At 52.9% G+C, this 22,171-nt stretch overlaps 6 protein-coding genes across 6 annotated transcripts; 5 read left to right on the forward strand and 1 right to left on the reverse strand.

Annotated features, from left to right (window-relative positions):
- Positions 1-259: 259 nt before the first annotated feature.
- CTRU02_203372 (MFS multidrug transporter) lies at positions 260-2,235 on the forward strand (the record flags this gene model as incomplete). The annotated part of the gene is made up of 4 exons (XM_070204197.1): positions 260-573; positions 667-1,126; positions 1,307-1,876; positions 1,987-2,235. The coding sequence occupies 4 exons, from the start codon at positions 260-262 to the stop codon at positions 2,233-2,235; spliced, it is 1,593 nt and encodes a 530-aa protein (XP_070061960.1).
- Positions 2,236-3,034: 799 nt separating this feature from the next.
- Positions 3,035-5,972, forward strand: CTRU02_203373 (pho87 protein; the record flags this gene model as incomplete). The annotated part of the gene is made up of 5 exons (XM_036723997.2): positions 3,035-3,315; positions 3,379-4,543; positions 4,595-4,939; positions 4,992-5,769; positions 5,827-5,972. Coding segments are annotated over 5 exons (2,715 nt in total), but the record flags the coding sequence as incomplete, so codon positions are not given.
- Positions 5,973-6,717: 745 nt separating this feature from the next.
- On the forward strand, positions 6,718-10,084 carry CTRU02_203374 (vacuolar sorting protein 39 domain 1; the record flags this gene model as incomplete). The annotated part of the gene is made up of 4 exons (XM_036723998.1): positions 6,718-6,799; positions 6,866-9,289; positions 9,341-9,449; positions 9,496-10,084. 4 exons carry the CDS (start codon positions 6,718-6,720, stop codon positions 10,082-10,084), a joined length of 3,204 nt encoding a protein of 1,067 aa, XP_036584112.1.
- Positions 10,085-10,307: 223 nt separating this feature from the next.
- On the reverse strand, positions 10,308-10,628 carry CTRU02_203375 (gon7 family protein; the record flags this gene model as incomplete). The annotated part of the gene is made up of 1 exon (XM_036723999.1): positions 10,308-10,628. One exon carries the CDS (start codon positions 10,626-10,628, stop codon positions 10,308-10,310), a length of 321 nt encoding a protein of 106 aa, XP_036584113.1.
- Positions 10,629-11,662: 1,034 nt separating this feature from the next.
- CTRU02_203376 (uncharacterized protein) lies at positions 11,663-14,323 on the forward strand (the record flags this gene model as incomplete). Its single annotated transcript, XM_036724000.1, has 1 exon — positions 11,663-14,323. The coding sequence occupies one exon, from the start codon at positions 11,663-11,665 to the stop codon at positions 14,321-14,323; it is 2,661 nt and encodes an 886-aa protein (XP_036584114.1).
- Positions 14,324-18,302: 3,979 nt separating this feature from the next.
- On the forward strand, positions 18,303-20,876 carry CTRU02_203377 (PTAB; the record flags this gene model as incomplete). Its single annotated transcript, XM_036724001.1, has 6 exons — positions 18,303-18,594; positions 18,654-18,850; positions 18,904-19,605; positions 19,660-19,959; positions 20,008-20,328; positions 20,388-20,876. 6 exons carry the CDS (start codon positions 18,303-18,305, stop codon positions 20,874-20,876), a joined length of 2,301 nt encoding a protein of 766 aa, XP_036584115.1.
- Positions 20,877-22,171: the final 1,295 nt, after the last annotated feature.

Raw genomic sequence — 22,171 nt, forward strand, 5'->3', positions numbered from 1 at the left:
TTCATCCCTCCCGCATTCTTTACCTCAATCACGATAGCGACAAAGGAAGCCAGTTTCTTAGGCAAGCCTATACAGCCTCACCAGACTCGTAGAAGAAAGATTCCTGTTATCGGTCGTATATACCTGGTCAGGGCCGTATCCCTAGTATCATACTTTGTCTTATTCCTCTCTTATTCCCGGGTGTCAAGAAAGCAAAACATTGGCAAGCTTTTTGAAATCAGTGTGTACAGAACGACACCTTGGGCAGAACATTTCAGCAATGTTTACCAATGACAAAGAGATCATTGGTGACGTTTCTCAACTGCTGCACAAGAGCGAGCCCAACAACAGCGAGACTTCGGAATGGATCCCGTCAGATGACAGGAACCCCGAAGAAGCTACCCGCTTTCTAAACTCAGAAAATGGGGATCAAGACGGGAAGGATGATGTAGAGGCTGCCGCCGATCTTCACCCCAGGCAACAAGAAACATTCCTATCTGAGTTGGAGGGCACCGAACCCTTCAACCCAATTCTGTGGTCTTCTAGGAAGCGTTGGGCTCACATTCTGGTGGTTGCCTTCATAACTTGCGTCACGTAAGTCAATCATTGCCAGGAGGTTGCAATGTCTCTAGGCTCTGGCGCCATCGAAACTAGGTCAACCGCTAATGACTCCATGTGTATCGGCAGTCCCCTAGCCTCCGCCGTCTACACACCCGCCCTGGACCAGGTGATCCGCGACTTCAACATTGAAGACAACCCTTCGCTGGCGCACATGACCGTGTCGGCCTACGTGCTGGGATTCTCGGCCGGTCCACTGCTGATTGCTCCGCTGAGCGAAGTGCTAGGAAAGAAGCCAGTGTACCAAGCTAGCAATGTGCTTCTGCTAGCGTGTAATCTGGGGTGTATGCTTGCGCCTTCTGCTAAATGGCTGGTGTTTTTTCGGTTCCTGGCTGGTTGCGCCGGTGCCAGCCCAATCACCCAGGGTTCCGGGACCGCGACAGATGTCATGAAGAAACATGAACGTGCCCGCGCACTGTCGGTAATGGCATTCGGTAGTGTGTGTAGCCCTGCAGTTGGTTCCGCTCTCGGGGGCGGAATTGCCCAGATCTGGGGTTGGAGAGGTTGCTTTGGGTTTCTGGCTTTCATGGTAAGTTTTTCTGCTGCTTTCGACTGCGTCCCCAATACGTTGCAGACCATGATGCGCCAAATAGAGCCGAAAGGCTGCATGGTGGTATATACAGTATACAGCAAGGATTAGGAACCCTTCTTCCATTTGTCTTTTCCTTCCTTCTATGAATTCTGCTGGATTGCGTTAACTAGATGACAGTGTTTTGTCAGTATCTGCCTCACCCAATGGCTGATGTGTGAGACATATCTGCCTGTACTTCGGCGAAAATATGCTACGGTAGGTGTTGCTAGCGAGGTCGAAGATGAGATGAGGGATGGGAAACCCCCTGCCGTCCAGCCTTTGAGGTCGCTGTTCTACAAGGCAGCGATTCGGCCATTGACTTTGGCCTTCGAGCCAAGCATCTTGCCGGCAATCATGGTGACATCCTTCTTCTATGGGCTTCAAGTTTGGCTGTATATCGACGTCCCAATGACCTACAAGAAGGTGTATGACTTCGACACTGCAGAGGCAGGACTGGCCTTCGCAGGAATGGGAGTCGGTATGTTTACTGGTCTCCTTATATTCGGCTTTCTCAGCGATGTTGTAGTGTCAAGACTCGCACGAGGGGGAGAGAGGCTTCCTGAACACCGCCTTCCACTGCTTAACGGCGCAGCTTTCTTGGTCATCTCTGGGCTCATCATCTATAACATGGCCGCTCGATCGGGCGTATCATACCTTTTGCCTTTGTTGGGTAACTATATCATCGGCAGTGGACTGTTTGCTATAACTGTAAGTGACACCTTCACGTATGATTACACAGAGAGCTGTTGGCCCCTGGGCTTTGAATAGAGAACTTCGCATGCGTTTCCGTAACGGATGACAGCTGACTCGGGTTTTAGATGACATCGGCTGTGTACGTCATCGACCTCTCACCGCAGCATGCCGTGGCGACGGGCGCCTCGATTGCCCTTCTGAGATATCCCTCAGGGGCACTTTTCCCCCTCGCAGAGCATGCCTTTGAGAGTGCTACAAGCAACAGCAGTGCGAAGTGGCTCATAACAGCCGCGGCTGCTTCGACAGTGCCACTCGTGGTATGGCTTCAGTACAACTGCGAGAGATTCCGAGTAAGGCTCAAAGAATTGTTGTAAATTGTGAATTGTTCCGATGCATTTCTAGATTGATACCCATCTACGCACGAGCTCTAAGGTTCGAGGTAGTTAGTGTTATGCGGATTTGGTCGATGGAGTGCGATTATTAAAGCCTTCTAAAGTACACAGATGGTCGGTCGGGCATAGAGAAAAAAAAAAAAAGGGATAGCCTTAACAAGTGAAATGAAAAAATATACAAATAATCGTCTGAATCTGAAGGGGATGTGCAAATCGAACCGAAGAAGTACTACGGTATCTGTGGTTGTCCATTAACATGGGTTCACACAGGGACTTGACGGTTGTAGGAATGAGGCAGACGGACCGACATCAGTAGGAGCATTTAACTCTGTATCCGTATCCACATGTCAAATACCACTTTATCAGATCATGTCACGTCATCGTATTACATAATATATATGATAAATGCATAAACTAGACAAGTTTTCTCCATTTTAGTGATCAGCGGCCAATGACAACGACACTAATTCCTAGGTCGTGGCACCCGTGGAGCTGGATTGCGCTAATCCCAAATGAAGCCAATTGCATCGTCACGAGGCGGCTCATTTATCAAGCTGGGAGACAGGACAACCAACGCTTTTCCCACGTGTTGCAGCCACCACGAAACGCGGGATGCTATACCAGTAGCTTAAACACCATCTTGAACGCCTCGGACTATCACGATACTGTCCGATAAGAAGCCGCACACGACTCCACTGTCACCATACCGCCCCCAGTAGCATCCCGCAATCCCTCCTCTACCCACCAACCAGGCACTGCACATCCGGGACTTCTCATTGACCTTGATCGACCATCAACAGGCCTTCGGGAACGGGGAGGGAGCTCCGCCGACAGCGATACCCACGCGATCGCCAGCAGCGAGAGTTACGAGCTTGCGGACTACAAGCTCATTGCCTTGCGCAAGACTGCGGAGGACCGGGAGGCCCGCCGAGAACAAAAGAGACTTTGGAAGAGACGGTGGCTCGACGAGCAAGACGACATGAAGTTCTCACACAGCATCCAGTTTAATGCTGTTCCGGACTGGAGCAGCCATTACATTGCCTATAGCAATCTCAAGAAGCTGTAAGTCGCCAATGCCTCCCTAAACCGTACTTAGATCTTCCAACAACTAATCCAACCTCACAGGATCTACCAGCTCGAGAAGACCGTTCACCAAACAACCTCAGGCGACGCCGAGTCTAGACCTCTTATAAGGAATGAAGAACCCGAAGAGGTCTTCAGTCGCGCGCTTGGCGTAGAGCTGGAGAAGATCTGCTCCTTCTACGTAGCTAAGGAAGGCGAACTTCTCGACGAGGTGAACCAACTCCTGGGTGACGTCGGTAACTTTTCATCTGAAGAGGAGGAAAACGGCGAGACCAGACAGTCCTTCAGCAGTGGGACTCGACCTGGTATGCCAGGTACCAATGGTAGAAGATCTGAATCTATTGATGGCAACATGGAAGACAGCGATGACGATGAGGACGACGACGAGACAACCGGCTTGACAAAAAGCCGATCCAATCTTGGCATTGGCAGGCGCAAGACAACTCCCAACCTTGGTCAGTCCGTGACTGAGCTGACAGCATCAACCGAGTTGACGCTGGGAAGATCGCTGCGCAGGTATAGCACCACGCAAGATGAGATGCCGCACCAGTCTTTCCTTTATTCGTCAAGCATCATGCTCAAGAAGCGTATCATCAGCCTCTATGTTCAGCTCTGTGAGCTCAAGTCATATGCTCAGCTGAACAGAACTGGTTTCCGGAAAGTTCTGAAGAAATTTGACAAGATCTTGGACAAGGAGTTGCGGCCTAAGTACATGGAAACCCATGTCGATACAGCCTACCCTTTCAAGGTGGAGAACATTAAAGTAATAGAGGAAAACATTGCCAAGATGGAGAAGGCATATGCAGAAATCGTTACCCAAGGTGATGAGAATCTTGCCAAGAGGGACCTCAGGTCTCACCTTCGAGAGCATGTTGTATGGGAGCGCAACACCGTTTGGAGAGACATGATCGGTATGGAGCGTCGTGCAGAGGCTGCAAGCTTGGGCAGAACACTGCTGGGTAGAGATGGCTTGTCAGGTGCGCGGCGACTCCAGGGCGATGATGAACTCACCCCCGTAACCAAGGAGGTTGTGACCCCCATTGGCCGCTTCGTGGTCCCGACATGGGTAGCCAGCACTCCTCTCCTTACTCTCCTGATCGCCATCACCGTCTTCCTCCTGCTTCTTTTCATACCTATTATGGAGAAGCCTGAACAACAGAACTGCTTGGCGTTGATTGTGTTTGTCAGCATTCTTTGGGCTACTGAGGTAAGTACAGCGGACTGTGGCCGACATAACAGACCATTGACATATACCTAGGCTATTCCACTGTTCGTGACGTCGCTTATGATACCCTTTCTTTGCGTTGTCTTGACTGTTGTCCGCTCCGAGGATAAACCCCACCGGAGACTGGACTCGAAGGCTGCGACGTCCTACATCTTCTCGGCCATGTGGACACCCGTCATCATGCTTCTCCTCGGTGGCTTCACTTTGGCAGCGGCGCTGTCCAAATGCAAGATTGACAAGCGCCTTGCGACATTCGTGCTCAGCAAGGCCGGAACCACGCCTCGCACTGTTCTCATTGCCAATATGTTGGTCGCTGCTTTCGCGAGTATGCTGATCAGCAATGTTGCTGCTCCAGTGCTGTGCTTTTCAATCATCGAGGTCAGTCCCCAGTGTCGCACTATGAACCGTCCTGTGCTAACTTTGTCTCTAGCCAATGTTGCGCACGCTGCCCTCCGAGTCAAATATGTCTAAAGCAGTCATCATGGGCATTGCACTTGCCTCCAACATTGGTGGTATGCTGTCGCCCATTGCATCACCTCAAAACGTGGTCGCTATCGGCATCATGCAACCGGCCCCCACCTGGATCCAGTGGTTTTTCATTGTCATCCCTGTTGGCACCGTCTCGTTGCTTCTCATCTGGGTTCTGTTGTTGATTACCTTCCAACCAAGCAAGGGGACTACTATTGCTCCAATTCGCCCGGTCAAGGAGAAGTTCACGGGGATTCAATGGTTCGTCTCGATCGTGACAATTGTTACAATTGGTCTCTGGTGTGCCAGCCACCAGTTGGAGGGTGTCTTTGGCGACATGGGTGTTATTGCCATCATTCCCATCGTTTTATTCTTTGGCATCGGCATTCTGACCAAGGAGGATTTCAATAACTTCCCTTGGACGATCATCATTCTTGCTGCCGGAGGTTTGGCCCTCGGTAAGGCTGTGAAGTCGTCCGGCCTGCTGCACACCATTGCCGACGTGGTCACCAAGCAGGTTGACGGCATGAGTCTCTATGGGGTGCTTGTCGTCTTTTCGACGCTCATCCTCATCATTGCTACCTTCATCAGCCACACTGTTGCAGCTCTTATCATCTTGCCACTCGTATACGATGTAGGCGCCAACATGGAAGAGCCTCACCCCAACCTGCTTGTCATGGCTGGTGTCTTGATGTGCAGCGCTGCCATGGGTCTGCCTACGAGTGGATTCCCGAACATGAGTGAGCATTCCTGTAATATCCCGTCTGGATCAATCATATACTGACTTTCTTGTGTAGCTGCTATCATGAAGGAAGATCCAACCGGACAGAGATACCTCCAAGTGAAACATTTCATCAGCCGAGGTGTCCCGAGCAGTGTTCTCTCGTTGATCGTCGTGATTTCAATGGGCTACGGACTTATGAGGGTGGCCGGATTAGATTAAGCACCCGTCGTACACATATCCAGACACATTATCCTCGCTTATGCACCCTGTCTAATCCCTGTTCATCTTATCGTTTGCGGTCCTGATCACAGCCAGATGAGGAATCTCGGATTTGAAGAAAACGATATAGGGTTAGGTTCGACACATGGACGGGTTCTCTCTTTTCTTTTTGGTCGTTTGCATAGATAGCATTTGCGTGTTCTGTTTACTATGTGGACTTTTTTTTTTCTGCACAAGGTTTCGAGGGGAATATAGAATGGCGTACTGAACATTTCCCAAATGAGCGTTCAAGACAGTTTATTCATCTATTTAGGCAGCTCTCAATAGAACTTCACTGAGGGTGCAGTTGAAAGTAAAGTGCCGTAATGCATGTGACGGATGTAAAGCAAATCCCGTCTTCCCCACCAGCCAATCAGCGGCTAATCCCAACACAAGGTGAAGAGGGTGGAGAATGGCTGCTTCAAGTGGAAGGGTAGCAGTGGAGCTAGTCCTAAACAGGAAGCGAAAGAGGTCATCGGCTCCCTTGTGGGGACTTCGTCCTGACGTACAGCCGACGACTACGGCGTACCTTACCTTACCTGCACCCGGCCATACCTGAATCGAAGCTCAGAAACCTTTAACCCCCGCGCAACATCATGCTCGATTCTTCGCTACTGTGACGAACCAGCGCAACACTGAAGAACTTACCTCCTGATGAAGGTTTACTGAATCCCTGATACGTTCGCCTCGCGGGCTGGCCGTCGCCATGCTCTCAGCATTCACAGCTCGGCCGATCATAGAGCTCAAGCAGCGGGATAAGTCCAAGATTGAGACAATCCTCGCGCATGGTATGTCGGCCCCCAAATCCAGCCCGTATCCCATGTGATGGCTTGCATCTAACTCAGTGATAACAGGCGACCGCGTCTTCGTCGGCCTAAACAGCGGTGCCCTCCGCATTTACCGCCTAAATGAGTTACCTCCTCCGTCACCGACCAAAGCCAATGGCTCCCAGCCCGACGCGACAAGTCCTCCGGCACCAGCCGACCACATTCAGCCAAATCAACAGTCGAATAAGCCAACCGATTTGCTGCGCGAAGTAGAAAAGTTCTCCACTCGAGCAATCGAGCAGCTCGCCATTATCAAAGAAGCCAACACCCTCGTCTCGCTGTCCAATTACTACGTGTCGCTGCACGACCTTCAGACCTACGAGCCACTGGAAACACTGTCACGAACGAAAAATGCCACCTGTTTCGCCGTCACATCGAACATCGTCAAGGATGCCGCCACTGGAATACCAGAGATTATCAGCCGGATGGCCGTCGCCGTTCGCCGGCGGCTGCTACTATGGAGTTGGCACGAAAGTGAACTTAGCCCGGATGTTGGGGAGGTTACGCTGCCGGAGTCAATACGCACCGTTACGTGGGCCAGTGCAACTAAGCTTGTGTGCGGAATGAACGCGGGATATGTCATGGTCGATGTTGTAACCCACGAGGTTGAGGATATCATTAGCCCCGGATCCTCAACATCGGGCGGGCAAGCCAGCCGCTTTGGGGCAGTCAGCAGTGCAGGCATGGGCTATATGGGTCTCGGAGGATACATGCCAAAACCTCTTGCCGCGAAGCTGGCTGAAGGCGAGCTGCTGTTGGCCAAGGACATTAACTCAATGTTTATCACTGATGAGGGCAAACCAGTGGAAAAGCGGCAAATTCCATGGCAATCTTCTCCAGAGCAGATTGGTTACTCCTACCCTTATATCTTGGCATTACAGCCACCATCAAAGGGGTCATTGGAGGTAAGGAACCCAGAGACTCTTTCTCTGCTGCAAACCATCTCGCTACCTGGTGCGGCGCAACTTCACTTTCCGCCACCCAATGTTAGTCTTGCGCACGCAGGTAAGGGGTTTCATATCTCGAGCGATCGATGTGTATGGAAGATGGATGCCACCGATTATGACTCTCAAATCGATGAGCTGGTGGAGAAGGGCAGATACGACGAGGCAGTGAGCATCCTGAATATGCTGGAAGATGCTCTGCTGCGGAACAAGACAGAAACGCTACGGGAAGTGAAGATGCTGAAGGCCGAGACGCTTTTCAAGCAAAGGAAATACTACGACTCGATGGATTTGTTCAACGAAGAAGATGTCCATGCCCCACCTGAGCGCGTATTGAAGCTTTTCCCCCCTTCGATTGCTGGCGAAATGTCCGGATGGGCACATGGCGTCCAGGAGGAATCGGGCAGTGATGAAAAGGAGGGCGAAGAAGAGGCCCATGAAAAGACCAACGGCGACAAAGCGGCCAAGGAAGATACTGCTGGTGCACCGTCTTCACCTGCGAGAGGTGGTGTTGGCTTTGCTAAGCTCTTCATGGGGCACAGAAAGCAAGCCCAATCGGACACAGCGTCTATATTGTCTAAGAGTAACACAATAGATGTCGAAGAAACCGGAAGCATCAAGGGCAAACCAGCGGTAAACCAGCCACTAGAAGGAGACGATCTCTTGGCTGCTGTGCGGACGCTGGCTGGCTACCTTGTAGGAACAAGAACGCGCCTGCAACGCGTAATCGACCCAGGTACTGGCAAGTTGAAGCGTTCAAACACCAACGGATCCACCGAAGAAGCAATGAAGGGGTTCATGTCAAACACCCACAGCGAGGAGACGGGCAGTCAACTAGAAGGGGAGCTGCTAAGAACATCCAGGATGGTCGACACAGCTTTGTTCCGGGCTTACATGATGACAAGCCCGTCCCTGGCCGGTTCTCTCTTCCGTCTCGCCAACTTCTGCGACCCAGATGTGGTCAACGAGGCGCTGCTCGCACACAATCGGTACAACGAGCTGGTGGACTTCTTTTGCGGCAAAAAGCTTCATTCCCAAGCGTTAGAGCTACTCAAACGCTTTGGAACTGCTGAGAAACCCGACGAGGCAGCACCAGCGTTACATGGTCCTCAACGGACGGTCATGTATCTTCAGAGTCTGCCGCCATCAGAGATCGATCTCATCTTGCAGTACTCAGAATGGACGCTTAAGGCGGATCCGAAATTGGCTATGGAGATATTTATCGCTGATTCAGAGAACGCGGAGACGTTACCTCGCGCTCGTGTGGCACGCTTCTTGGGAGGCATCGATCCAGCACTTGAAGTCCAGTACTTGGAACACATTATCAATGAACTCGATGATTCAACTCCGGACTTCCACAACCGGCTGGTGGAGCTGTTTATCAAACAGCTGAAGGAAAAGAAGAGAGACGACGAGTGGGATGCAGAAATGGAACGCTTTGTGATCTTTCTCAAAACAAGTGGACAATACAGCCTTAGCAAGGCATTCGGTCTCATCCCACGAGATGGTATTTCATAACGCCTTTCAACTTGCTTTGACAATGACTAACTGGAGGCAGATCCTGCTTTCTACGAGGCACAAGCTGTGGTGCTAAGCAACATGGGCTCACACAAGCAGGCGTTGGAAATTTATGTTTTCAAGATGAAGAATTACGCCAAGGCCGAAGAGTAAGTACTCTTTCATACGTGAGATGGCACTGGCTAATCTGTGCAGGTATTGCAACTTAGTACACAAGTCGAAAGAGTCATCGGCCCCTTCGTCGCCAGACCGATCGCGGAGACCATCCTCAGCAGGCGACCCAGACGAATCGACTCCGTCCATCTACCACACCCTGCTTTCGTTGTATTTGACACCTCCCCCACCCCACAAACCAGCCCACGGGCCTGCTCTGGAGCTACTCTCGAGACACGGATCGCGACTTCCAGCAGCGTCAACGCTCTCTCTGATTCCCGACGACCTCCCTGTCCGAGACCTCGAATCCTACTTCCGAGGCAGAATTCGGTCTGCCAACAGCGTCGTAAACGAGTCCCGCATTGTTGCCCGGTTACGGGATACGGAGCTCGTGTCGACACAAGCTTTATTACTCCTCGGTGACGGAATACCTGGAGGACAAGGCGGGCGCAACAGAAGGGTGGTGATCACAGAGGAGCGGCTTTGCGGAGTGTGTCACAAAAGACTTGGTGGCAGCGTGGTGTCTGTTTTGCCGGACAACAGTGTCGTCCACTATGGCTGTCTAAACAAGGCGGGGTCGCAGAGACCACAGAGCTCGCGGGCAGGGAGTTGGGGTCGAAGATTTTCGTAATTGGGAGTAGGGAGGAAAGGCGCTGTTGGAAGGATCCTTTTTGTGGTGCTTTTTCTTTCTTTTCCCTCGTGCATATTGATATTTGCATAGCCTGGGCTGGGGGAGCGGCAGCATGATACAGCAATACCCCGTATATAAGGTGGCAAAGAATGTACGATGGCGCTCTGAAACGAGGCGTTGCGTTCGTTTTATAGCTTTAATTTTTTTTTTTCCCTTTCTTTTTTCAATCGTCGTTAGGAGGTGCCTCCTCGCCGTAGTTTTCCTCCTCTAGTGCCTCGTCCACCGCAGCCTTGGAACCGCCCTTGTCTGCCTCGCGAGCCTTGTCCTCCTCCATGCGCGCGGTGAGCTCCTTGTTGATGCTCTCCTGGGCGGAGTTAATGGCCTTCCGCAGGGAGCTGAGGTAGGCAGTCTTGTCGCTGACACCGGAGGACGGCGGTGCAGGAAGGGACTCGGAGTAGGTGAAGGGCTCGTTGGCGGGGGACTTGTAGACGGCTGAGAACTGGAAGGCTGCGGCGGCGGCCGTGGTGCCGTTTGCTTCGGACATGGTTTTCCGCGGATTGAAGGAGTAGCGAAGTTAGGGGAGCCGGTTGACGAGGGTATTTTGAACAGGCGGCGATCGTTATAGGTTTGTCGGTTGTCGTATGACGATGAGGGGGGGAGAAAAGTGATAATTAGGATTAATTATGACGAAAATTCAGTAGTGCGGGTGCGGCTCTCACTGGGAGCGCGGTGGAAGGCGCCCCTCATTCCAGTGGTGTCCCAATGTTCCGCTGAAGATGGAACCTCAGTGACACTGCGGGGTTAATGATGCTAGCCCAAAGCTAGCCCACCTGAATTCAACCAGCCAGCCCAGGCCAGGCCAGGGTCGCAACCCGTGTCACGCCAGTGGAACAAGGGGCTGGCGGCCGGGGGCCCTTACGGAATATTCTTCCTTGGTTTGGTTCAGGTTGGTGCCATCTGACCAGTGACGGGGGTCGCTAATGACACTGGAGCGGCTGGTGCTTACCGCAAGCGAAAACGTCCGGTGCCCCCTTGGCAATTCACTGCCAAAACCTCAAATCGATAGCCTGTAGCAGTTAGGAGTTGAGGGTCAACCTAGCAGGCTGATGGTGCGTTTGCAAGGTGTTGTGCAGAAACCCTGCCCATTATGCTGCATCTATCCCAACTCGTTCCGATCCCATCTTGTCTATCTCACACTCTCAGCCTTTGAACCCTTTTCAGGTAGTCAAATCCACTACTGACCATCTCTCTGTTTCTCTCTCTCTCTCTCTTTCATAACCACAAACGTCGTCCTTGATCATTCTCATCATCTCGTATTTCCTCGACCCTCTTACATCATCACCATCTCCTCCTCCTCTTCCTCCTCCTCCTCCCCAACATCCACTCTTTCGGCTACCATTCTGCCCACCTTTTACATCCCCCCCTCCCCCCTCTCCAAAGTCCCCAAAGTGCCCGCCGACCAGACGAACAACAATCAACATTACCCCGGCCAATAGTAAACAAACTTTCGACACCAGCCTGATCTCGAATCATCCCAAGTCTCCCAAGATGTAACAGGCCCCTAACACATCCACGACAATGCAACCAGCACGACCCCCGCCCCGAGCGCCGGGCAGCTTCAGCCCTCTGCCGGGCTCGACAGCTTCCAGCGCACAATCGCCGCAGCGTCCACGACCTCCAGTCCGCGCCGAGTCGACGTCGAGCGAAGAGAGCCTCTCCATCCACTTCGTCAAACCAAGAAGTCACGCACCGAGCGCGCCCACTGCCCCCTCTGGCACCCCCATATACGCTCAGTTCACCTCGCAGGCCAATTCGAGCACCGCGAGCCTACATAATTTTTCGCGCCCGAGTGCCCAGCGATCTGGCAGCACACCGGGAGGACCAACAGGCCCCGCAGGATCAGGAGGTCGCAACGACTTAACCATCAATGTGAACGTCGCATCCGCTGCCGCACGTACAGCGAGTCCTTTGGCAAAAGGTCACTCGAGGAAACACAGCCAGACGCCTGGCCTTTTCGATTCGACCCTCCCGTCGACGAGTACTTCGAATCTCTCCCATGTGGGCATGTCACAGCCCGCATCCGCAGCAGCATCTTCTACAAACCAGCACCAGCACCATCACCAGCACCCGCATCACCACCATCAGCAATCGAGCCCGGCACTCTCCGCCAGCCAGATCGCCGCGCAGGCCGCCGTCCTGCAACACCAGAGCAGCCAACAGCAACAACAGCAGCTACAACACGTCCGACAACGATCGCAGACCGTTCCGAACCCGGCAAACGGCGACGGCGGTGATAACGTGAGAAGGGGGAGCGGCGCGAGGGGCCCACTCAGCCCGCCTATGCTAAGTCTGACCGAGGCGAGCGCTCCACGAGAGAGCGGCTTTGGAAACCAAGGATACCACAACGGCCTCCTGGGTAGCCATTCTGCTGCCGCGACGTCAGCAGCGAACGCCGCATTCCCGCGATCGGGGCAGACTTCACCGGGTCTGCCACAGCCGCAGCAGCAACACAGCCCTGTACACCCCGTCCACCCTGCACCGCAGCTTATCGCGGATCCGAAACCGGCGAGGGCAGAAAAGTCCAAGGTGAAGCTGTTCTCTCGCCCCGTCAAGATCGGCACCAAAGGCGACCCGAAAGATAAACCTCTCCCGAGCCCAAGCAAGATCGGCAGTGCGCTCGCGTCGTTGCAGCGTGGGAATTTCAGCACCAGTAGTCTTATTGATACTAGCGGCCAGTCTATCTACAGTCTTAACAACTCATCATCTGCGACGGTTCGCGCCGTACCCGAGACGCCCACCATGGAGAAGCCAGAAGGAAAAGAAAAGGAGAAGAAGCACCATTTTCTGTCGCGACAGAAGCATAAGCTCAAAGATGACTACCATCTGCCGTTGTCATCCGCATCCAGCAACTCGAAACCAACAGACCCCAGTGCTCCCTCGAGTCTGTACAATTTCAACTTACCCCCTAGTCCAGCCCCGACTGCAACGTCATTTGGCAAGGTGCGGCGGGACAAAAAGACTGAAAAAGAGGCTAGCGGTCTTGGTGCCGAGTCGAGCTCCCTTCCGTCGGAATGGCCTGGCCCGAGCAGTCTGCCGAGTTTGACACATCAGTCGTCATATCTCTCGGAACCAGTTGATGCTGGAAAGTACGGCCTCAACAGTATGGCGCTCGACGATGCATGGCCTTATCTGAAGGCGAAAATCCTCGTCATTTTCGAAGGCGAAGACTTGCGACAGCCCGTTGAAGATTTCAACAGGTTAGTCACTCTACACGTACAATACTGTATCCAGCGCAGATCACCGAATATCATTCTGGAGGATTTGCGCGAACTTCTTGCGACCGGGTTTTCTTCGTTGGACCACACCCTCAGGCGCACCCAAGAAGACAAGGTCATTCCGGCGCTTGTCGAAATGTGGCTGATTACCTACACATCCATCTTACCGTATATGCAAGCCGTCTTCTTGCCTCTGGATCTCGAGTTCTCTGGTTGCGGTGTTCTCATGAATGCCGACCAGGCGCGCGACTTCTGGGGTGGCGTCAAAGCGACACCAATGTCCACCGATAACGCACCGCACGTTAGCCCTGCCTCATCCATTCTCGATGTGCGCCGCATCGTCTTGACTGCCTACCGCGACATCGTAATCCTCCCCCGTTACGAATCGCTCAAGACTATCTTCTCCCGTCTATCCCTAGAGTTTCTCCCCTCCTCTTTCGCCTCCATGGCCCTCGCCTCCCCGCTACCCGACCCCGCGCTCTCCTCCAGCCCCGCCGACACGATGAGCATGATGCGCCCCGGAACGGCTATGAGCCTTGATCCGTCGGTCGCCAGTTACAACTCCAACGCAACGACATTACTCGGCGACAGCAGTGCTGGTGTTGGTGGCGGAAGTGGCGGAAGCGGCGGACGTAGCCGCGCCATCAGCAACGTAAGCTACGGCAGCGTCGGCAGCGACGGGCAGCTTAGGCCGTTCACGCGTGAGCAAAACGTCGAGGACTCAAAGCAGGTCACTGAGATGGTGGGCCGCATGCTTCAGTGCATGAGTATTCTTGCCAGCGTCGGCGACGTCGGGGGAGACGGCAGCGACGAGGGCAACAGGCGGATGGAGGAGCTTTGTCGGCTGCTGAAACTCAACTGGCTTGGCAGAGGGCGAACAGGCAGGAACAGAAGGGGCATTGTGGGAGGCAGAGTGAGGAGAGAAATTCCCGAGTCTGTTAGGGAAGGATTACGCGTTATTTGAAGAAGTTTGAAGAAGGAGAGAGATGACGACTATGTGCGGCTGATTTGATGATGATCATGGGTGGTTCAAAGAGGCGCGGGCGCAAGCTCAAGTTGCCTTCATTCGTTTTTTGTTTTGTTTTTTTGGAACAAACGGCGTTTTATGCGATTGCGGTTCTTTTGTCGTTTTCGACGAACCGAAGACCAAAAAAACACACACACACACGGTGAACGGCTACGGCCCCCGTGATAGGATATACCTCGCTGCCAATGCTGTTTTTGTCTTGTTTATTTTTTTTTAAAAAAAGAAGGGATTGATGTTGCGTTTGGGGTGGTATGGTTATTTTTTGGACACATCTCACGAGATGCAATGAAACTCTTGGTGTCTTGGGCCGGTATAGATGAATTTTCAATAGCTCTGGGCAATTTCAGTTCCATGGTGATTATGTCTAGTGGGTGAAGCCTCGAATGTCACTGGTGAGCCTGTATGGTGGCGACCTTGCAGGGCACCAGTTGGGACGATGACGAGGTTCAGGAAATCAATGGTGACTGGCCCAATGGTCTGCCTAATCCGTTTGCCTGCAATATGCAATGTTTAATAAGGTGGGTTATCCAACGGTGGATGCCACTCTCGGTCAAGCGTCATGTTTATTGAGCCGACATTGACTTCATTTTAAGATACCAGCAACATCTCAAGACAGTAACGAGGCATCACATCAACGGGGTGGGACATGGGAAATGGCACAGGCAAGGTCTGAAAATTTTGTTTGTATTATTAGAGCCAATAGAGGCTTTTTATGTACGTGACAGTTGTCATAATTCGTAACTCATGCAGCGAGGCAACTCGCTCTGGTCATGGAAAGAAGAGTTTCCTACTATTCAGCATTGTCAGCGATGGTTCTTGCAAAACTAGTTGCAGAATAAAAAAAGACAATGATCGATCTATCAGACATCCAAGGTAGGCATATAATTATTACCCTCATATGTCGCAAGGATGACAAAAGGCTCTTATGTCAGAGCCTCACGACTCGAGTGGAAACTGCGAATTAGGTGGAAATTTCATCATAGAAGATCAAGTGGTAAGAAAAACGAATTGAAAAAAATCGATCTCACTAACCTTTTTGTGAGGTGAGGGCAGACGAAACCATCGAGATGATGAGGCGCCGCTGAGAAGTTAGTGAATGATGATCCCGGTTGTGCTATATCCTGTTCTTTGCAAAGTCAGCACGTTGTTCAGAAACAATAAATTGCTGAAGCATGAGCGAGATGAAGTGTCAGACAGTGTATACTGGCAAGTAACAGGTTCGCCTTGAGGGAACCCGAGTAGACTAGACTTCTTCATGGTCGATTCAGTTGGGAAAAGAAGACGTATTTAATAATTGTCATCATTCGGAGACGGGGGCGAACTCGAAAGAAAATTTGCGCTTACCTGTTAGTTTGGAGCTGAGCGTAGGGCGTTTGTGAGTTGAGCGTGAGGTGAAGCCATCGCGATGAAACGAAGGCGCATCAGAACGAAAACAAATCTGCGCCCGGCGCAGACAGAATACACACGATCTTCTCGGCAGCTCGGCACAGAGCTGATGTAGACGTCGCGACGGCGATCGACTGTAGAGTAGGGTCGTGGTATTCTGCTGGTAGGGCGAGAAGAGTTTGTCGTTAAGAGATGTTGGTGAAGAAAGGGATCTGCGATGCGAGGGAAGAGATTTTATAGATGCGGCTCATGATGGAAAATGTGGGGACAGGGTCCTCTGAATTTTTTTCTTTCTTTCCTTTCCTGGTTTGCACGGACCACGTACACGTGACGGCTTTCTCAAAGTCTGGTCGGGACCGAGTTGATCTCACGTGATGATGGAAGTTTCAATCGAAAATTCTATTCAACAGAACATAGCACGTGACTTTCTGCTTCGGAGGCCTTCGCCGAGGTGCCGGGTCCCGCCTAAAATAGATTAACCTCATTGGATCCCACCCCTCAAGGTTAATGTCACCAGACGAAGGGGCAAGAGTTGAATCAAGAGCAATGGGGAGCGAGTGTGTTGTCCGGGTGGTTCGGGGAACACGTGGTGGCCATTGATGGATGCAAAAGTCAGTAGAAGTATCGGCAGGTCGATGCGATTCCAGCGCCGGCATCATTTTTTTTCGTCCATTTGTCATCTCAAGGCCGGGGAAACATACATTTGCTTATTAGAGAAAATAGTCGGGGGTCAGAGAAGGCCAGACGCGGCGACGGGACATGGGGTATGAAGAGGACCTCCTGCCTCCTGCTCGCTGGCTGGCATGGCTGGTTGGTAGATGCTGCGACGTGCTCTTTCCCCCCTGATGAGGAAGCTTGTCTTGTTGCATATCCGACCGTGGCAGCTCCCCCAATTGATGCTCCTAAATGCATATCCCGCATTTTTTCTGGAGCTTCCCGCCACCTCATTCCGGCATATCCTTGCGATTTCACCCTTTAAATACATAGCGTACCCCTTTACCAAGCTGAGACCCACTCCCCGTCGAAGCAAAGGGCGGTTCCAGGTGCTCCAAGCTGGCATTGTGGCAGTTCCAATGGCCGCCCGCCCACCCACGCGCGCTTTTGTCCCTGCTCTCTGTTCCGTGTCCCGTCCCCCCCAGGCCCAGGCTCGCTCGTTGCTCGACCTCTCCCTTTACCTTGCTTGCTGTAGCAGCCGACCCGACATCATCTGCTTCGCTGCCTTCTGGATCGGCCTCAGGGTTTGGATTTGGCTGTGACTTGACTTGACGCCTCACCATCTGCAACCCTCTCTGCAACACCACGTCAAGCCCCCTCCAATCCTCCTTCAAACACCCCTAGGACGAGTCCTTTTTTACTTTATTTTATTCTTATTTGTTCCAGTCGGGGCTCCGAACAACACTTTTCGTCCCGTCTTGTCTCGTCGTTTTGGACGCGAGCACACATACCACCCCCCAACCCCCGGACGAGGAGGAAATAGTACTCATCCGCTGGCAAAGAGAGAGAGAGAGAGAGGGACTTAACCTACCTTTCCCGCTAGGCGGTCTTTGCATCCTTCTTCAGCCAGCCGGCCCAGCCTACCTGCACCGCACACGCCCACCCACCCAATCCCCCCCAATCCGCAATCCTTTTACCTCTCTCTCCCGCTTTCCCAGTAAGGCGGCGCAGAAAGGCTTGTTCGCCAACGCTCGACGTGTGCAATAAAAATTGGGCTTTTCCAACAAACCCGCCACGGCTGCGAATGTCATCGTTGATCTACGTCGATTGAAGCACATTTTCGTCGTCTTCCAACCTGCTCACGAGGTTTCCCAACTCCAACTCCGTCCGCTCGCTTTCGCTATCGCGCGATCCTCGACACGTCGCCGTGCTCTCCATCTTTAAGATAACTAACAAACACAATTTCCCCTTCTCCGTCACCACGCCCTTTTTTTTTATTTTCCCACCGCCGGCCACCCTCCCCGACTCGCCCATTTCTCTCTCACTTTCCAGAGTCCTAGTCCCAGGCCCAGTCCCAGTTCCAATCCCAGACCTTTACCCCCCCATCATCGGGCTGCCTTAGTCGCACCCACCCACACCCCGAACCCTTTCCCATCCGGCTCTTTTGTTTGTCGTCGCATCCCCGACCAACTTCCCTACCCAAATTATCTCACCCGCCTCCGTTGCCGTCACGTCGATCATCGATGCCTTCTCGGTCTCTTTTCGCCTGTTGACCCAGCCGCAACCTCTCGATCTATAAAGCACTCCTATCGCAACCCGATAACGCTAGTCGAATCGCCTGCAACGTACCCGCACCACGCGATTGAAAGACCATTTTCCCGCGTCTCACAAACCCCCGGAACGCTACCCCCATCGCTTGGTCGCGTCGCGCCATCGCCCTAAACTCCACGCTCAACCCACGATCCCGCAACTTTCATTTTCCGCGGCCGATTGCCGATATCGAGACATACTGAGATCAAGTGTTGAAGGCGCATGAGATAGTGCGGAGGGAAGAGACGTCGATATCCACGCTGTGGATTATCGACACGCTGAAGTTATGATGACGAGTATGGGACCGTCGTTTGCAGGTCATCCTGCCGGCATGCAACAACACCCAGGCGTCCCAGGCCATCCTATGGCCCAGGGCATGCCTCACAATCCAAATCAGCAGGGCCCGCCTGGAGGAATGCCTCACCAGATGCACATGGCGGTGTCAGGGCCTGGTGGTCAGGTTAATCCAAACCAGTTGATGGGCGGCATGCCGCCGGGTGCTGGTGGTCCGAACGCTCACGCTTTACAGCACCTCAACCCCCAAAACCCAATGTTCCAGCAGAACCAGTTCAACGGCTGTACGTTGACCTACCCATTATTATGCTGTGCGTCTGTCCTTGCTAACCCTAACGATCAGTCAACAACCCGGCCGCGATGGCGCAGGCCACCCAGATGGCGCAGCAGAGATTGTTTCAACAGCAACAACAAGCGAGGCAAGCGCTCATGGCTCAACAAGCCTTCACCGGAATGGGTGTCAATGGTATGCCTATGGGGATGCAAATGAACCCTATGAACGCAGCCCAGATCGCAGCAATGAGGCAGGGCATGCGACCCGTAAGTACCACGCGCATCGTTTTCCAATCAGAGGTATTGACATGCCGTTATAGCAAGGGCATAATCCCCAGGCCCAAGCAATGTTGGCACAGCAGATTGCTCTCCAGCAGCAGGCTGTCGCACAGCAGAACCAGCAAATGCAACATGGCCAGCAGCCTGGCCAGCCCGTCCAGATGAACCCCCAGCACATGCAGTCTCTGCAGCAAGCGCAAATTGCTTCAATGCAACAACAGCAGCAGCAACAGCAGCAGCAGCAGCAGGCCCAGCAGCAAGCTCAGGCTCAGCAGCAGCAGGCGCAGCAACAACAACAGCAGCAGCAGCAGCAACAACAACAACAGCAACAGCAGCAGCAAGCCCAACAGCAACAGCAGCAACAGGGCCAGCAACCTCAAGGTCAACCGCAGCCACCCCAGCCACAACCTCAGCAGACTCCTCAGCAGACGCCGCAACAGCAGCCTGCGCAGCCCGCCAACCCGCAATCTGCTGGTCAACCCACGCCTTCGCAGACGCCCGGCCCCGCTCCGAACCAGCAGCCGCAGCCTCCCCAGGCTCAAGCCCAGCAGCAAGGCCCTCCTCAAATGCCGCCACAGGCTGGGCAGCAACAGGTGAATCCACAGCAGGCTGCCGCAGCTCAGGCGGCCATGGCGAACAGCATGGCCTTGGCCCAGCAACAGGCTCAGCAAAGGAGGGTAGAAATGAAGGGTCACTGCCTGCTCAAGCTTATGCAGTTCAGCGAGCATCTAAGCGGCTACCCTGTAGGTTATTTGGAAATGGCCGTAGAGAGTTGACGTGCTAACTTGACATGCTAGGGGTCCAAGGGCAAGGACGACCTGTCCTACTGGAATGCCTTCGTGAACCAGTTCTTCTCACCCAAGGGCGTCTTCCGACACTCTGTCCATATTACCGACGTCGAAGACCAAGCGGACAAGCAATACGAGATCACCTTCCCTGCGTTGCCACGCTACTTCCACACACACTTTGACAGCGGTGTCAAGAACATGCAATTGATCATGGAGAAGGGTACCACAGATAGGCCACTCCCTGGCGATGGTCACTGGATTGAAAACACCAAGTCGAGCCTGGTATACTGGTTCGAGAGCGGCTCTCACGTAAGTTGGTCTTGTTTGTGCGCAGAATGCAATCACTAACCTCATTAGCTCGTCGCCACTGGTACCCTCAGAGCTCACTTCGACGCAGAACAGAAGATTGAACTCTTTGAGTTCTTGACAAGTAGTCACGAAGAGTTCATTTCCCGGAAGGCCGCCATCGAAGCTGCGAAGCCCGTACACAACTGGGTCAAGGAATGGCACAAGGTCAATTCCCAGGACAGCAAAGCCTCCCCAGAGATGAGCAAGAAGGGCAAGGCCCGTCTGATGAAGTCCCCGCAAAATCCTCCGCCAGAAGCTCTGGTGGATCTGCCTGAATCAGCAGTCAAGAGGGGTATGGGCGTCACGGAAGCCGTGTTCCAATTCCTCGAGGTATGTAACCGCTCGCCCATGCATGTATGTGGATCTTCGGCGCTAAAGATGACATGCAGATTGCTGAAGTCATCGGCCAAATGAACCCCCTATTTACCTTTTACCAATCCCACCACAACCTTGGCCCGTACGCCGCCCTAGAGCAATATGTCAGCCAGATCAATGCCGCGCCGCAAAACATGAATGGCCAGGTCATGCCCCAAGGCCCGCGGACACCTAGCTTCGGTCAGTTCCCGATGGGCGCCAGCCCAGCCCAGCCGCACATGCAGCTTCCTGGCTCGCCTCACGTCACCGGCAGCCCTGCTCCAGGCCATATGCAGGCACCCGGTATGCAGATGCAGCAGAGCCAGCAGGGTACCAGCTCAAGCGGACCCAGTGCCAACACGTCTCCAGCTTCCAACAAGCGAAGACGTCCCTCTGGCGTCAAGATGGAGGATGACGGCTCGTCGGCCCCTACGCCAGGCGGTCCTCAAGTAAACGGAGTTCAGAACAAGGGCAAGCCACCCACGCCGCGGATGCAGAAGAGGCTGAAGGGTAACCCGGCGTAATCTTGAGAATTGTCTCTCGACATCCAGGTTTCGCTCTAATACGAGTCTGGTCATACAGGCTCAGTAATGCCTTTTTTATGTCATCATTATGCAGCATGGCGGCGTCTAGTGCTTGGCTTTCTGGCTCTGGGGATCTCAGGGCAGTTCATATCAGGGGGGGTGTTCGGCAAGCATTTCGGTCGTTCGGTGCTGGCTGGCGATCATACCCGACAAATGTCCTCTCGCGATCTCGTTCGGAAACCGGATTCCGCCTCGGATCACGGTTGGAGAGTAGGCAAGGTCCTGCTCAGGCACAGGGTGAGACATGACCATTTGCCTACAGCGCATCTGGAGTTATAATAGCGTCAAACCAAATTAAACGGCACGCATGTCACTGTCAGAAAGCAAGGGCAGCAAGCTGTCGCCCGCGCCGAACGAGACACGCAGAGGCTAATCAGACAACGAAGGTTGTCCATGTTCCTCTTCAGAAAAAAAACCTCTGTACGATATTACGCTCGACTACTGTCCAGTTCGGGCTCACTGTTCCATGTTTTTATCTTGCGAAGCTGTTTTCTGTTTCTTTCCCGAATATCTCGATGAGTCAAACCCCTCATAGTTTTTGGCGAGGACTTAGTTGGGAAAGATGGTTTCCAAAAAAGAAGTTTGTGGAACTTCCTGGCGGAAGTTTTTCGAAGGGCGGCGGAGGGTGGTGTTTTGTCGGCGCAGTCGTTGATTCGTTTTTGTTTCCATCTCAAATACCTAGTCTCTTGTCGGAAAGGAATATGCATACCCAGATTTTGACAGGATGTTGCCTCAGTTCTCTTGCTGTTTGCTCTTGATGTTGATGAAGCTTGAGATATCCCAGACTACCCTCATGACTCGCCCAGCATACCACCACTAGTACAATTACATGATGGCGAGGACCACATACATCATGCCGTTTATTGAGCTGAGCTATTTACCAGCTCTCGAACGCTGCATGTCGTCAATTTAGTCGAAGCAAGCATCTATCAAGGCGCCCAAAAATAGGTGGAGTCCTGCAAAAAAAAAAAAAAAAAAAAGTCACAGGGAAGCAGATGGGAAAAGCTCCACGAGGTTGTCATGTCAGTACCAACGGAGAGACCAAATATCCATACTCTCCCAGGCACATCCTTTCAACCGTCACAGCTAGCTCTTCACCGCCAATCCCGCATGCCACTATCGGGGCCCTCGCTGACAAAAATCCTTATATCCAATCCCTTACGGGCGCAACCTCCACGGCTGCCACGGGCACCGCCGCGACAACCACCCCTATTCATGTATCAGGTTGTCGCGGA

This window comes from Colletotrichum truncatum, assembly GCF_014235925.2.
Source record: "Colletotrichum truncatum strain CMES1059 chromosome Unknown Contig_0002, whole genome shotgun sequence".
Taxonomy (NCBI): domain Eukaryota; kingdom Fungi; phylum Ascomycota; class Sordariomycetes; order Glomerellales; family Glomerellaceae; genus Colletotrichum; species Colletotrichum truncatum.